The sequence below is a fragment of the Juglans regia genome, chromosome 5 (genome assembly GCF_001411555.2).
Source record: "Juglans regia cultivar Chandler chromosome 5, Walnut 2.0, whole genome shotgun sequence".
Classification (NCBI taxonomy): Eukaryota; Viridiplantae; Streptophyta; class Magnoliopsida; order Fagales; family Juglandaceae; genus Juglans; species Juglans regia.
Window position 1 is genome coordinate 7,731,025 of NC_049905.1, and position 16,426 is coordinate 7,747,450.

The 16,426-nt window shown below is 37.3% G+C and overlaps 1 protein-coding gene across 1 annotated transcript; it reads left to right on the forward strand.

The window, feature by feature from the left end:
* Positions 1 to 639: 639 nt before the first annotated feature.
* On the forward strand, positions 640 to 2,280 carry LOC109017702 (E3 ubiquitin-protein ligase RDUF2-like). Its single transcript, XM_018999908.2, has one exon. It carries the CDS (start codon positions 768 to 770, stop codon positions 1,881 to 1,883), a length of 1,116 nt encoding a protein of 371 aa, XP_018855453.1. The 5' UTR covers positions 640 to 767; the 3' UTR covers positions 1,884 to 2,280.
* The last annotated feature ends 14,146 nt before the right edge of the window (positions 2,281 to 16,426 follow it).

The window sequence follows — 16,426 nt, forward strand, 5'->3', positions numbered from 1 at the left end:
AAAGTTGAATTGTTTATTTTATTTTATGTTAAAAGTTTAGAAAGTTGTAATGATTAAATGAGATAAGATGGAATGATATAAGATATTTTCTGAAAATAAATTAGGCCTTAAAGTCAGGGGAATTTGAATTGAAAAAATATTTTAACTCATTTTATTTAATTATTATAATTTTTTTAAATTTCTATATAATATATAATAAATAATTCAAAAGTTTAAAATAATAATAATAATAAAAATAATATTTTATTTAATTTTTATAAATCGAATTTTATTTCAACTAGTCGAGAATAGGCCAAACGCGAGCATAAAACTTTGGGTGCCTCGTTGGAGAATATAATTCAAACTCGGCGTCCCAATCCAACGTAAAATCAAATCATCCGATCACTCAGATCCAGTCAACGTCTCCATCCGACTCACCGAGTCAGCTACGCTCCTTAACGCGCCAGCTCCAATTTTTCCGTCGACAATTATTATGTCCTTTTTCTTTTCTCTTTTTTTGAAAAATAATAATAATTTCCCCACCTGACTTTCCACATTTGCATCCAATTGTTATTCGCCACGTGGATTACACTCGTATGTGAATTCATTCCTTTCTCCTCGTTAAAAAAAAAAGACATCCACGCGTCCGCGTGCCTTCATAAATGCTCTTTCTGCTCCCTTTTTACTCATTTCTCAAACTCTCTCTCTCTCTTCGCTCTCGCTCGCTCCTCTCACTCGCCGGAGATCTGATACTTCTGAATTGGACCTCTCCGTTATTGTGATCGGACATGTCGTCGCCTGCAACGTCTTATTGGTGTTACAGATGCACGCGCTTCATTCGGATGTGGGCCCAAGAAAATACCATCACCTGCCCCCACTGCGATGGAGGGTTCATCGAGGAGATCGACGCCTCTCCTTCGTCGGATAATCCCCACCCTCGGTTGGCAGCCTCCGCCATGTATATGTTTGGAAACAACGCTCAAGATTCTGAGCACGCCCCCGCCCTGGTTTCCCGCCGGAGCCGCCGTAGCCCTGGCAACCGGTCGCCGTTCAACCCGGTTATCGTCCTACGCGGAGTATCGGCAGACCCCGTAGGCGACGGTGACGGAGAGAGGAACAGCTTCGAGTTGTATTACGACGACGGAGCTGGGTCCGGGCTTCGTCCCCTGCCGGCGACCATGTCAGAGTTCTTGATGGGTTCGGGTTTCGAACGTTTGCTGGAGCAGCTGGCCCAGCTGGAAGTGACCGGGCTCGGACGTCCCGAGAATCCACCCGCATCTAAGGCCGCGATAGAGTCTCTACCGACGATCGAAATCGTGGACAGCCACGTCGGCTCCGAGTCCCACTGCGCCGTCTGCAAGGAAGCCTTCGAGCTCGGCGTGGAGGCCCGCGAGATGCCGTGCAAGCACATATACCACTCAGACTGCATCCTCCCATGGCTTTCTCTACGAAACTCGTGCCCGGTTTGCCGGCACGAGTTGCCGAGCGAGCGAAACGAGGGCGATAATTCGGAAGAAGACACGGTTGGGTTGACCATATGGAGGCTACCGGGAGGTGGGTTTGCTGTGGGGAGGTTCTCTGGGGGGAGAAGAGCAGCTGCGGAGAGAGAACTACCGGTTGTGTACACGGAAATGGATGGTGGGCTTGGTGCTGGTGGGGCTCCGAGAAGGGTTTCGTGGGCTTCAAGAAGGAGTAGAGGGAGGGAGAGTGGTGGGTTCCGCAGGGCTTTCCGGAATTTCTTCTCCTTCTGGAGGTCGAGGCCTGATTCTTCGTCTGCGCACTCTGGGTCTGAATCTCGGTCTATGAGCAGAAGTCAGAGTCATTCGGGTTCGGTGTTCAGTAGGTACGTGCGAAGGCGGAACAACGCTTGGGTTTTGGGGGATCAGAGTGGGAATGGGAGGTGATTCTTTTGGTAATAAATGACAAAACTTGGCATTATATTTAGAAATCAAAGGTCGATTCACTGTAAATAGCATTGAATTTGGCAAGTTTTCCATGAAATGGAGACTGAGTAGAGAATGGGCCAGTTTGATTTACCATACTGCAGACTGCAGAGGTTTTGCTGGTGCGCAATTTGGAAGCTATGTTGTTGAGCGAGAGGCAGAATCTATGGAAACTCCGAAGATAGTTTTCAAGTATTGCAAACATCATGCCTGTTTGATGTTTCAAGGCCATAGTTGGGAAGAATTCTTTATTTCTTTGTTCTAATATGTAGTAAACCTCAGTTTCAACTTTATGTTAAACTTCTTTTCCTTGGTGATCAATTTATAAAACTATTGCTTGGATATGTTTGATTTGCTGCGAATGGAACTGGGATTACTATTCAGATGGACAAAAGGACAAATTAGCAGCATTACAGATTGGAGTAATCTAGCTCAAGCGGTCTTGTGGCAAGAGAAAAAGACATCTACTGTCACCAATTATTGGGGAAATTTATATGCCCCAGAACTTGATTGGGGTACAACTGTCATCCCTAGGTTCTGGCTCCTAGCCTCCTAGAATTGTGCGAGTCTAATAATATATGCATATGCATGTTGGGATGGATTTGCTTGTTGACAAAAATGATGCATGAGTGGATGACCAAAATCGTGGCCTTGTTGGCTCCAAAGCAAAGTACCGGCTTTAGCATGTGCTTGGCTTTTTCAGAGGAACTCTTTGCCTTTTCCCTCGTGCAATCCACTAGGTTGCCGTGGTCTGTGGAACATCATGTGGAGCTCAAGCAACCATTGTTCAGTGGAGGTCGAGAACGTTGCATAGCCTCCATCGGTCTATTTTGTGTCGTTGTTAGAGTGGACTTCGACTCTGAAGTCGGAAACTAAAACTCCGAATTCCGACTTTAATGGCAGTCGGAGACTATTCTAGACTTAAACTTGAGCCCGGGCTAAGGCTTAACTCTTAACTCCGATCTGCATGATTGGTGTTGGAGTGGAGTTAGGCCAGGCTGGAGTTGAATGAATATCATGTTTAAGAACAACTTTACAAGCAATTGTCATATATATGGTACTTGGCAGCTACAAATTCAACTGGTTTCAACAAATATAAAGATCTTGCAATTTTAATAATAATTATGGTTAAGATCTGACTTATGGAGGAGAAAGGAAGACGAAAATGAGGGTGTTGACCTTTGAGAGTGAGGAGGGGAAGGGGAAATTGGCACAGACGCCTTTGAATGGCTAGGGCGATTGCGTTGCTCGACTCTACACGGTGTTGTTTGGCTACGAGCTTTGATTGAGGCTGTTGAAGACCTATTTCACACCCCGCCTACCTCCTCGCTAGAGCCTGTGTTGAAACTGTTTGATGGCCTGGAGTGTCTGGAACACCTATGATATTAAAATTAATACGTTACTCGAGAGAGAGAGAAAGTAAGATAAAGATGAATGTTAAGAACTAAACCTCTTTTGTTTGTGCCTGCGTTGGAGCTTTAATACTCCCATTTTCAAGGCGGGCTCCTTCTCTTTCTGTGCGTGGGATTTCCGCCCCATGTCTTGGGCGGCATGTCGTTGCATTTCATGCAGTTGTCCCTATCAAGACAAGATCTTTGATCTTGGGATGGCATGTTGTCACATTTAATGCGACAATCCCTATCAAGGACAGGATCTAGACCCGTATCGGGTCATTAATGCGGCGTAGCTGGAGGCGTACTCGCATGAAGGTTGTCTTATCTTTCCTATGCTGGACTAGGAATTATTCTCGCCACTCACTAGACCCTAAGATTATGGGCCTTTGGTCCTGGCGAATCTGGCTTGCCCAACCCAATGAGGGATAAATGTGTCCTTCAAGATGCGATTGTAGATCGAGTGAGGGCAGAGAAAGTCTGGAGATAAAGATGAGAAAGTGTTAGATATTGATTAAGAAATCACTAATATTAGATACAATCTTCAGATGTGCAAGTATCGTGTATTTTGTTTGAAAAATAGTAGAACCACCACTAAAAGGTAAGTTTTTTGTGTGGGTCTAAGATTTGCCTATTATTTTAAAAGAGTAATGCTATTTGAAGTCCTTTACGTCACACAACATTCATATGACATAATTTGATTTGTAATATTTAAATTTTAAAATTTATCTTTTAAATTAAATTATGCCATGTAGATGGCATGTGGTACACCTTAAAGACTACATGAATCATTTTCTTTTAACAATAATGCCAACCATGCCATTCGCAATTTTCATCTTTAAAATAACAACTTTTAGTAAAATGATGTACAAATTTATTTAGAGTATTGTTGGACTCAACTCCAATCCCAACTCTAAAATTTTTCAAAGATGAACTCCCACATTTATTTCTAAATCTAAAAATTCTAACTCCAATCGGAACAAATTCAGATCAAAGAACAAAATAGAATCAAAGCATCAAAAATTTTAGACATCCTAATAATCATTTATAATGTTGTTCTTGTCACCCAACAGACATTAACCTCGATTCTCATATCCTTCAAGCACAATCAGTCATTACAAGAGCAGCCAGCCAGGAATCATGCATGTCTCAAGAGGATGACAAATTTTACCTAACACCCCAAACCTCAAAAAAGGGTTTGATGAATGTGATTTGGTTGCGTTTAATTAGTGAGGTATGCTGTGATATTCTGTGAATAATAATGATACAATATTAAATAATAATAAAAAATAAAAAATTAAAAATAAAAATAAAATATTATAAAAATATATCCAAATTAAGCGTGATAAGAGAGAAACATATGATGTTTATTGAATGTGAATCACTCTCTTGGGTCAAACCCAAAAGAGCTACTTTCCATACATCACATGGGCAGCTTTTTAATATCTTCCAAGTTCTCTTTATGCAGATTTTTAGAATAAACAAATCTCCAATGGACACAAAAATTTTGTAAATTTTTATAGCAAACAAAAGGGCAGCCAAGCCAATCCAAGCCAACTCAGTGTGTCACACCCACCACCTAGATATCCCATCCTAGTGGTTAAACAGTAGGATTGGATCTTTGCTTAATTCCCTAAAGATATCTAACCTACTACTTGCTGATAAAGTCATATATATTTATTTATATATATATATATTCACTTTTTAATGCAACAATCCCTATCAAGGACAGGATCTAGACCCGTATCGGGTCATTAATGCGGCGTAGCTGGAGGCGTACTCGCATGAAGGTTGTCTTATCTTTCCTATGCTGGACTAGGAATTATTCTCGCCACTCACTAGACCCTAAGATTATGGGCCTTTGGTCCTGGCGAATCTGGCTGGCCCAACCCAATGAGGGATAAATGTGTCCTTCCAGATGCGATTGTAGATCGAGTGAGGGCAGAGAAAGTCTGGAGATAAAGATGAGAAAGTGTTAGATATTGATTAAGAAATCACTAATATTAGATACAATCTTCAGATGTGCAAGTATCGTGTATTTTGTTTGAAAAATAGTAGAACCACCACTAAAAGGTAAGTTTTTTGTGTGGGTCTAAGATTTGCCTATAATTTTAAAAAAGTAATGCTATTTGAAGTCTTTTCCGCCACACAACATTTATATGGCATAATTTGATTTGTAATATTCAAATTTTAAAATTTATCTTTCAAATTAAATTATGCTATGTAGATGGCATGTGGTACACCTTAAAGACTATATGAATCATTTTCTTTTAACAATAATGCCAGCCATGCCTTTTGCAATCTTCATCTCCAAAATAACAACTTTTAGTAAAATTATGTACAAATTTATTTAGGCTTGGTTTGTTTTAGGAAAACATCTCATCTCATCTCATCTAATCATTACAATTTTTTTAACTTCCAATACAAAATAAAATAAACAATTTAACTTTTTTAAATCACAAAACAAAAATAATATTAAAAAATATACTCTAACAATATTTTATTCAACTTTTTAACTTTAATCTCATCTAATCTCTGAAAACAAATGAGGCCTAAGAGTCTTGTCGGACTCAACTCCAATCCCGACTCTAAAATTTTTCAAAGATAAACTCCCACATTTATTACTAAATCTAAAAATTCTAACTCCAATCGAAACAAATTCAGATCAGTGAACAAAATGGAATCAAAGTGTCAAAAATTTTAGACATCCTAATAATCATTTATAATGTTGTTCTTGTCACCCAAGAGACATTAACCTCGATTCTCATACCCTTTAAGCACAATCAGTCATTACAAGAGCAGCCAGCCAGGAATCGTGTATGTCCCAAGAGGATGACAAATTTTACGTAACACCCTAAACCTCGAAAAAGAGTTTGAAGGATGTGATTTGGTTGCATTTAATTAGTGAAGAATTTTGAGGTATTCTATAAATAATAAAAAAAATATATATATAATATTAAATAATAAAAAAAATATATTATAAAATATATCCAAATTAAGCGTGACAAGAGATAAATATAGAGATGTCTATTGAATGTGAATCCCTCTCTTGGGTCAAACCCAAAAGAGCTACTTTCTATACATCACATGGGCAGCTTTTTAATATCTTCCAAGTTCCCTTTATGCAGATTTTTAGAATAAACAAATCTCCAATGGACACAAAAATTTTGTAAATTTTTATAGCAAACAAAAGGGCAGCCAAGCCAATCCAAACCAACTCTAGAGTGTCACACCCACCACCTAGATATCCCATCCTAGTGGTTAAACAGTAGGATTGGATCTTTGCTTAATTCCCTAAAGATATCTAACCTACTACTTGCTGATAAAGTCATATATATATATATATATATATATATATATATATATATATTCGCTGTTTATTTTATAGCACTGAATTTCAGCAACACTTTTCCCGCAAATGCAGGCATTGTTGTCAACTGTTGATGTTGTTCTTTACATATGAAAATAGGCCAGCTGAGTCTGTATTCTAAACCCCTCCCTCTTAGCAGTAGCATTGGTTTGGCTTGATTGGATTGTAAGATGATATGAGGTAAGATAATATATTTTTAGATGAGTTGAATAAAATATTATTTTTTAATATTATTATTATTTTAAAATTTAAAAAAATTGAATTATTTACTATATTTTATGTGAGAATTTGAAAAAATTGTAATGATGACATAAAATAAGATGAGATGAGATAGCCACGTGCGAGGACTATCTAAAATTTATTTAAGATGCAAAAACATTAATCTTCATTGAAATAATCAAATATAAATCATCTTAGTTACGAGTTACCGTAGTTATTTATCTTAATATATATAAGTAAACAGTAACTTAGCCATCTAAGTTTTTTTTATGTTATTTTATCTCTCATTCTAGCCAAACAATATCATTTTTACTATACCTCTTCTCATAATTTATAGGTGTTTATATATTTTACTTTTAGGTTGTTGGATATAAACATGAAGTCGATTTTGTACATATTTTATAATAAGGAACAACAATGTTATTTAAAGTAAATTAAAATACAATAATGTTATTTAAAGTAAATTAAAGTTATTTAAAATATAATTTTTACAATGCATTAGCAAGTCATTTAAAGCATATTAATGCTTTTTTTTAGGGGATGGCTAATTAATAGTGTCAGCTAAATATGAACAACAATTGTAGTAGCTAATATAAAATGCTACTGTCATCAACAGTTGGGTTCGATAATTTTTTTTATTACTTAATAATTAAAGAAGTGTTTTTTAATGATATTGTGTTTTTTACAAAAAAAATATATTTAAGAGTATAAAAAATTGAATAAAAAAAAGATTACTTACTCTTATCGGGACCCGTCTCGTACTACACCCTCGGTGGGTATAACACTGCTCTTAGCTAATCCAATATAGTGCATTTTAAGCTCAAATTCAGCAAAATATACAATACAATGGCACTTCGCTAAGCCAATATCATTGCTCTTTACATGTGACATTACCCCGTCAAAAAGCTGTTGGTTATGTTTCACAGTCAATTCGGTGCAAAGTATTTGTTCTAATTCCCTATGGACCTTCTACTTGTTCTTACAATCATTATGTTTTAGGTGTGACTAAACTGCATATAACGTTGCTTTTCTTTTCCCCAATAGAAAAAAAAGGTCTTACCATTTATTTGTCAAAATAAAGTACTTAACACTTAATTTCAAGTCCAAATTATTACATGCTCACATTTAGATTTTGTAGCAATTGGCAATGTACAATATAATTAGTCAAATTCTAATAACTCAAACATACTTGATCACAAGCTTAATTTCCCGCGCAACTTGACGAGGATGATCATGCAAATAAACACCATACATGACGATGGATTCGTACTTTCTGTCTAGCCAAACATCGCGAGAGGTGATTTTGCTAATCTGTTAAGCTTGATTTGTCTCATGTAAGGAAGGATGATGACAATAAGAATGATTTGTTCCCCATCAACACTCGCTAGTGAATACCGGACTTGAAATGGCTCCCATAACGCTCTACCAGTGTCAATGATAGTAATGAGAGAGGAAAGACAGAGATTACTTTCATCAAAATAGCCATATAGTTGTTGATGTAGGGAATTATTCAAATAATTCTCATGTGTGAGTTTGAGAGTGAGCAAATGCTAAAAATGATAAGAGGAATCGGAAGGGTGGATTTTATAAATTGTAGCAGAGGGTGAGGAAGCTATTTGAATAGGAGATTCATGGATCAAAAGCTTTGTACCATGTAAAAGAAATAAAACGATTTTTAAAAATATAAAAATTGATGGACTATGTCATCTCATCGTAGTGGGATGAAAGTGAGTGAATGTGGTGTATAAAATTTTCTAAATGACAAATGTCCATTGAACATGCGTTAGGCACGTGCTTTTTTAAAAATATGAATTAAAAAAAGAGAAATTATATTTTCAAGTCGATGTATTGAGTATATTTAGTAAAATAATTATATGTTATAATTTAATTTAAAAAATAAATTTTAAAATTTAAATATTACAAATCAAATCTTACTATTTAAGTGATGTGGATGATGTACTCTTTACGTCGGATTGAGAATAGAATAATCATTAAAATTCTTAAAAAATATGTGCTTACTGAAAAAAAACTTTGTCCCGTCTGAATTGGTGGACTATTGCATTTTATAAAATAGTACGTTATAAAATGTGATTTACAAACTATCTTTATCTACAAGTGTGTTTATCTAAGGCGTGGTTTGAATAGTGAGTTGATATGAGATTAGTTGAAATAAAAATTAAAAGTTAAATAAAATATTATTAGAATATTAATTTTTAATATTATCATTATTTTAGAGTTTGAAAAAGTTAAATTAATTATTATATTTAATATGAGAATTTTAAAAAAATTATAATAATAAGATGAGATGAGATATTTATTATATCCAAACAAAATCTAAATCTAAGAGGACAAGTCATCCTCAATCCTCACGTATATTGTTGCTCAAATCAATAAAAAAAACCTGACATTTTAATGGATAGAAAAATGATACAAGCAGATGTAGAGTATGTAAGCGTGATGTATATTTCATTTGAAAAAAAGAATAAATATGAAATTTATATTAAAAAAATAAACTTTTTACAAATAAACTACATTTAAAAAAAAAATACTTACTATTTATATAGTCCATCACTATGTCTAACATTATTAAGATGGATAATAGTTTAAAGTAAGGAAACCGACTTGGCACAATCTCTAGAGCCTCCTGGAAAATTAAATATGCAACCAAAATGAAATAAATAAAATCCAAAGAAAATAATTTTGAAAAAAAATAAAAAACAGTTGGGACAACAGGTGAAACATTATCATTAGAGAGGTGATAATATGTGATATGATCTATTAATCTAATACGAACATGACACGATAATAAAGAAAAATCTAATTGTCACTACAAGGTTCAACGATTTTGCCAGCGATACATAATCGCTGGGAAAATACAACAAATCGATGGCATATATATATGCCAGCGATTTTTTAATCGCTGGAACTTCGCCGGTATTAACGCCCCACTTTAGATCTACTGCAACGGACACCAAAACTCACTGCCATTGATTAATATACCGGCGATTTTAAGTTCGCTGCTGATCACAACTTAATCGCCGCTAATTCAAAATAGGATTCTGCCATTAAACGCTGCGATAGATTAATCGCAGCGTTTAGTGCGCGCCGCTATAAATGAGAAATATCGCTGCCAAATATATTTGCCATCCACTCCCCAAAATCGCCGTAGTTTTCATAATGCAGCGATTAGCTATCGCCGCTATATCACTATATCGGCGATTTATATATCGCCGCCATATTATTGATAGTATATAGCAGCGAATACTATATCGCTGGTATAGTATTATTATGCGGCGATGTTTCACTCGCTGCGAATTGGTTTTCAAACAGTAATTATATGGCGGCGATTTAATATATCGCCGCCATATAATTAAAGGCAGCGAGTTTCCAATATCGCCGTAATATACGTTCTGCTGCATAAAGGTATTTCCGGCGACTAAATATTCGCCGGTGTTGAGGATTTAGTAGCGATTTGTACATCGCTGTTACATCGCTGGTGGTCTATAGCGGCGAGTAAAAATTCGCCGCTAGATTCACTTAATTCGCCGCTATACCTCAATTCGTGTTTAATTTTCCTGGGCTTTATTTTCTTTCTAAGCCTGGTTTTTAGTTGTTCCTAAATGCACCATTCATAATCCAAACTCATTCATTCAAGTTGCTAATCAATATAACATGCAAAATAAACACATAATCTTCATTTCCAAGCCCATCAATAAAATCCAAACTCATATATATTACAATGGGGTGGTGTAATATTAGTATTCTCATATACAAACTAAGCTTTTATCCTTAATAATAAATAAGCATCACAATCAGCCCGTTACATGGGCACCAGACACAGCACAACAGAAGACATTAGGAAACCTGGCCAAGGTCATAGCTCAAAGATATCCACCATAACTCCACCCATACAACCCAATATGGCCAACTTTAGCAAGCCCTCGTTTAAATGTGGGGTGCGGCTCCAGTCAGCTCATCATCAGTATAAATCTGGCCAGCCGTGTATTTTAAAGAGCCTTCATTAAGCCCACGTCGAGCAGTTCCTCTATTGTCCATCTGTACAAATGGTAAGAATATATTAGAAATCATGAGCATTACGCCTATCAACATTTCAAAATAAGTAGTATGATGTTGGATAAGACCTGCTCGAGAAGCAGGTCTTAGATAACTTTTATCAATATGTTCGACAAAATGAGTGGAGTATCCACTATCCACTATCCACTCCAGACTTATGTTTGACACCTCAAAACATGTGGAGGATCAGGATTCCAGAGTTGACAAAAAAAGGGGCTGGATTGGAGTATTTTTTTTATAAGTGGGTTAGATTTACAATATCTAAGCAACACATCCAGTTTTGGACAGGGAAAGAAACCAGGAACAAAAATAAGATCATATATAGATATATAAAGTCTTTTATATATATATGTGCAACTCAACACTCACATATGTACCATAACAAGGTCAATAGACCTGGAAAGAAAAACAACTTAAATCAAGGAACTCTATGGAAAATCTATTAATTCATCCGCTCTTTATTATATGATAGAGAAGGCCGAAGGAAACTTTTAGAACTGAGCATTACAACAAAAATCCAAAAATTTACTGAAAAAACTAACAACCACAACATCAATCAACAAAATGACATATTCATCACGTCGATTCAACAAAAGCAGTAGTTTTCCAGCCCAACTTTCTGCATCCGATGCTAAGCATGCAGAACACAATAATATATCACTACAAGAAAGGAAGTAGAACCCAACATACCTCATCAAATTCCATCTGAAAGGGTTGATAGTGCCCTGCTGCAGCAATGCCTCCAATCTTTCTTGCCAGAAAATCTGAAAGTCCAGCTCCTATGTTGTTGCTAAATAAAGAGCGGTAGTATACTTCATAGGCTCAACTGATCCATTCCCTACGACCTCCTCACATTTTCTTCCAAATGAGTTGGATGTTTGGGAAGTAGAAGGGAGAAAATCATCATCAGACGATAATTTAATCCATTACTTGTTGTGTATAGAAACCAAAGTACATATTAATACCTGCATGGTGTTCAGCTCTAGCAACCATCCCCTTTGAAGCTTTTGACATAACAAGGAAAGCCACTGCCACACATGACAACTGAAGTTTAATGAGAAACTTCATGATTATTTCTCAATCAGTTGCCCAATGGCACCCCCTTCCTCTTAGAAATGACAAATAGTAGAATATGCATTAAGAGTGAGAAATATTAAAGGGAAATTGCAACGCCTTACAAATTACATAGTAACACTCCTACTTAGCAAACCATAACAAATTGATTAATAAATTATAAGCAACCATGCTTGCGTTTCCAATCAACTTTATTATAATCCAATAATTCTCTATACACCCAAACCATAGGATCAATACCACCACAAAATGCAGTCCAACCCTCAAAGCCTTTTAAGCTATACAGATTCCCACATGCTATTACACAAATGGTCTACTCAAGTAGAGAGAGAGAGAGAGAGAGAGAGAGAGAGATCAGTGCAAAAGTAGTCATATTTACTAGAATTTCCAAAGCGACAAAGCTAGTTAAACTACATCCATAATTGTAGAATCCCAATGTCATTTTACACGGGGAAAAAATAAAACACAAGTTGTAAGTAAACCTTTACTAAGCAGGGAAAAGGTGTCGGAACTTACTCTCTCTCTCTAGCCTTAAGCTTCTCTTCCAACTAGTCTTATTACTTCTCCTTCATCTCAAGGAAGCTTCTCAGAATGTCAGCCTTCTGTGATTCAAATATATCAAAAAAAAAAAGGAATTATGTATAAAACTATCAATGAATTATTCATCGGGTTCGGAAAACAAAGTTGCTAGAAATATATTTAACACTTCACTTGTACAAGTACATTTTATGGTGGATAACTCCAAATGATACTAACCTCATTTGCAGACCATGAGAGATCGAAGAGATCCCCGGTGTAGACATAGATCCAAGATTGACATAAATATATATAATACTATATATATTTATATATATATAGCCCAGTGTCGTATAGAGTAAGTACAAAAACCACCCAAAGGCACAACACATCGACACCCTTGATCAACCTTATGAACTGCCCTTTTATAGAGTAAGTACAAAAACCTCATGCCTCCCCGGTGTCACAAAAAACCACTCAAAAAATGTGCCCTTTTATGAGAAGCCCCTTATGGGGCGGGGGAATCGTTACACTGAGTCTGTCGAACTGACTCAGTGAACGACGGGAAAGCCCTAAAGAAAGACTGCATCACTTTGTCATTTTCTATCTGATGCTCCCTCAGCTCCCGCATCTCTGTCCTCATTGCATCCAGCTGACTCTTGTAAGCTTCAGCATCCTTCTTATATTGCTCAGCATCCTTCTTATATTGTTCAGCATCTTTCTTGTGCTTGTCAGCCTCAGACATGTATTGTTGCATTTCAACTTTGTCACGTTGTCTACTTGACTCGGGGATGACCATTTCCCCAAGTCCCCGAGCATATCCAGGTCGATGGCCAAGAACCTCCCTAAAGACAGTCGCTGCTGCCTCATCACTATGTTGCTCTGGTCCTAGGCCATCCAACCTACCTTGCATCTCCTTCTGCACATTGAGAAAGCAGCGATTATTGACAAATAATCAGCTAGTGCTATATTACAGCATGCACGACAGTATAGAAAGAAACATAGATCCCAACGGCTGTTCCTGCACTACTCACATAAGTACTTTCTGTAGCATCGGTGACAAATGCATTCTTTTTCTTCGACCAACGCGTCTCTTTGTAGAAGTCGACCAAATTCCCATTCTCATTGCGCTGTCATTTGTATGAACCATGTGACATTTGAACAACAAAGCTATGAGTAACCACCTTTAGCTTGTCAGTAAAGTAATATTGTCACTAAAATCTCCAAGTAAAGTGCATTTTTACTTGGAGATTTAAAATTAAAATATTGTTTTCCCTTAGACATACCTTTTGCTCAAGTAATCGGACGAATGATTTTCGTCCTGATGTGTGATTAATGGCCTGCTTGTTTCGGTTCTCCCGATTTTTAGCTGAAATTTCCTGTCATACACAATAGGGAACAATTACTTTAAATAGACAAACAGATTTTCCACCACAATATTTAGACATATTACCCATATACATATTATATGGGTAATATGTGAGAAAGACTATCTGTACCTTGAAGGCATCGCTGCCCCACCTTTCACACAACTTAACCCATACAATGGGGTCCACCAGACTAGTTCCATTAGCCAACGCTTCTGCGTGGCTTCCATAGGATTCATAAATCTTGTGCAAGTCATGGTGGAAGGAGTTGAAGCGCTTACGTAAAGCCTTTGTCACCGTCAATCGGTGGTTTTCGCGATCCCAGTCCAACACAAAGTCACTCTACATAAGGCAGCATGCAAACAATCAATGTGTCATCTCGGTAGTTTAGGCGATGATTATACTACATAAACAACACCCCAAACAAGGACAATTAATTGATTTACTTACCCGAACACGGTCAATGAGCTCCTCTTTAATCGCTGGTGGCACATCCGACCAACGCTTGTAACTCATGTCACAGTATTGTTTCACAATCCACGATACTCGTGTTGTGAACATAGAAGCGTGTTCACAACATGGGGCTGTCTCACCATCGTTTATCTTCAGCATCACTTTCCCGTTCTTCCTTAGCTTGTCAAAGAAAATGCATCTAGATGGCCCACGAGTTCGTCTCCTCTGTTCTTGCGTTCCTTCGGTCTCCACTGGGGCATCTGCAGCTGTATTTTAAGGTACAATATATTAGTATTTTAAAGTGTAAAGTGGAATATTCACACTTAATGACACATTCAAACATGCTAATGCTTTCAAAATTAAGTATTGGAAAAACATGCACCAGTTTGTTCTCCAGTAGGTGATTGTTCCCCAGCAGTATTTGGTTGGGGTTCTTGAATAGGTTGTGGCGCGTGAGTTGCCACAACGCATGGTGGGGGACTTGGGGGCTGTGTTGAGTCATCCGAGGAGGATTGATTACACTCCTCCGTGCTATGATATGAAGATAATTTCGCACCGCGTGGTCGGCAGTGACGACCTGAGTATGGGATATAACGCCTTCCACCTCGAAGGCCTCGAAGTCTGCCTCCACCTCTTGAACTCGGCCCGGCTGATTACCTGCACGAGTACAAGTTAAGGGCATAGTGGGATAAAATTGATGCCCTAATTGATACAAAATAATCGCAATATGCACAGACAAGTTCGTAAACAAGCAAATTTATCTACCATTTTCAGTTACTTTTAGGTAGACTAACCCTTACACTATGAGACTTTAAATAGACAAACGAATAACTGAGAGTCGGCGGTATATATACCTTGATACGGCATAGTGCATCCCAGTTGACACAGCCTCCCAATATTGAACGTAACCTGAAGCAAATTAAATCACATGTTAGATACTATTTAATTTAGGTATAGATGTTGTAAAACTTGAATACTACTCTCAAGATTGTTTGCTACTTGCATAATAAGAAAATATGAGTTCGCATAATACGTAGTTCGAGCCAGGTAAAATGATTTTCTTCATGGTAGTAAGAAAATAAATCAAAACATATATTTCACCCAAACTCATATTGAACTGTCTATATACACATACCAATTTCAAAGTCAATCTCATATTGTCAGATGTCTATATACACATGGAAATTTCGAACAAGAATTCTAATATCTCAACCTTAAATGAACGAAGTTCCTGGGTTATATTTATAGGTCGCCAGACTCATCAGATGTTGTGTGCCCATCCTCATCTGAATGTTCCCCCTCATTTGTTGATAGGTCCTCTTCATCTGAATATTCGCCCTCACTGGCCGCATTTCCAGACTCAGAAGTGATCATGTCATCATTGATAAAGCCTGTTGAATCTATGCGTTGACCAACCGGATCCATGATTTCTCGTGCATCTACATGGCTAGGTAGTATACCAGGCCTATTCAGTTGAGTTGCCACTTGATCTGTGTTATCACACTGCACTGGTTCATAATAATATGATGACTCATCTTCTTGATCGGCATCAGGAGTACTTGATTCCCCATCAAGTACTTCAAGAACTCTCGGCAGTGGCGGAATGTTGTATACATTCCTATTTGCATAGTTCTGCACAACACCCCAATTCCCTTTCGCCCTTAAATCTCTTATGTAGAAACATTGATCAGCCTGACTCGCCAACACGAATGGTTCATCCTTATACCAAGTCCTGTTCATGTTGACACTAATCATATGGTCATCCACCCGCACCCCTCGTTTTCGATCACCAACATCAAACCAATCGCATTCAAACAGGTACACCCGACGCCACTCCATGTAGCGTAACTCTATAATATTATTAACCACTCCATAGAAGTCCAAATTATTTGTGGCCTCATCACCAGTTACCACCACTCCAGAATTTTGTGTACGACGGCGAAGTTCACGCTGCTTCGTATGGAACCTTTTTCCATTTATTATGCAAGCAGCATATGTTGCAACCCAACGGTCAGGCCCACAAGCTAACGCGTACAGATC

What these genes read in the sequence shown, in the direction of transcription:
- LOC109017702 (XM_018999908.2), top strand. Translation starts at nt 768, where the DNA reads ATGTCGTCGCCTGCAACGTCTTATTGGTGTTACAGATGCACGCGCTTC.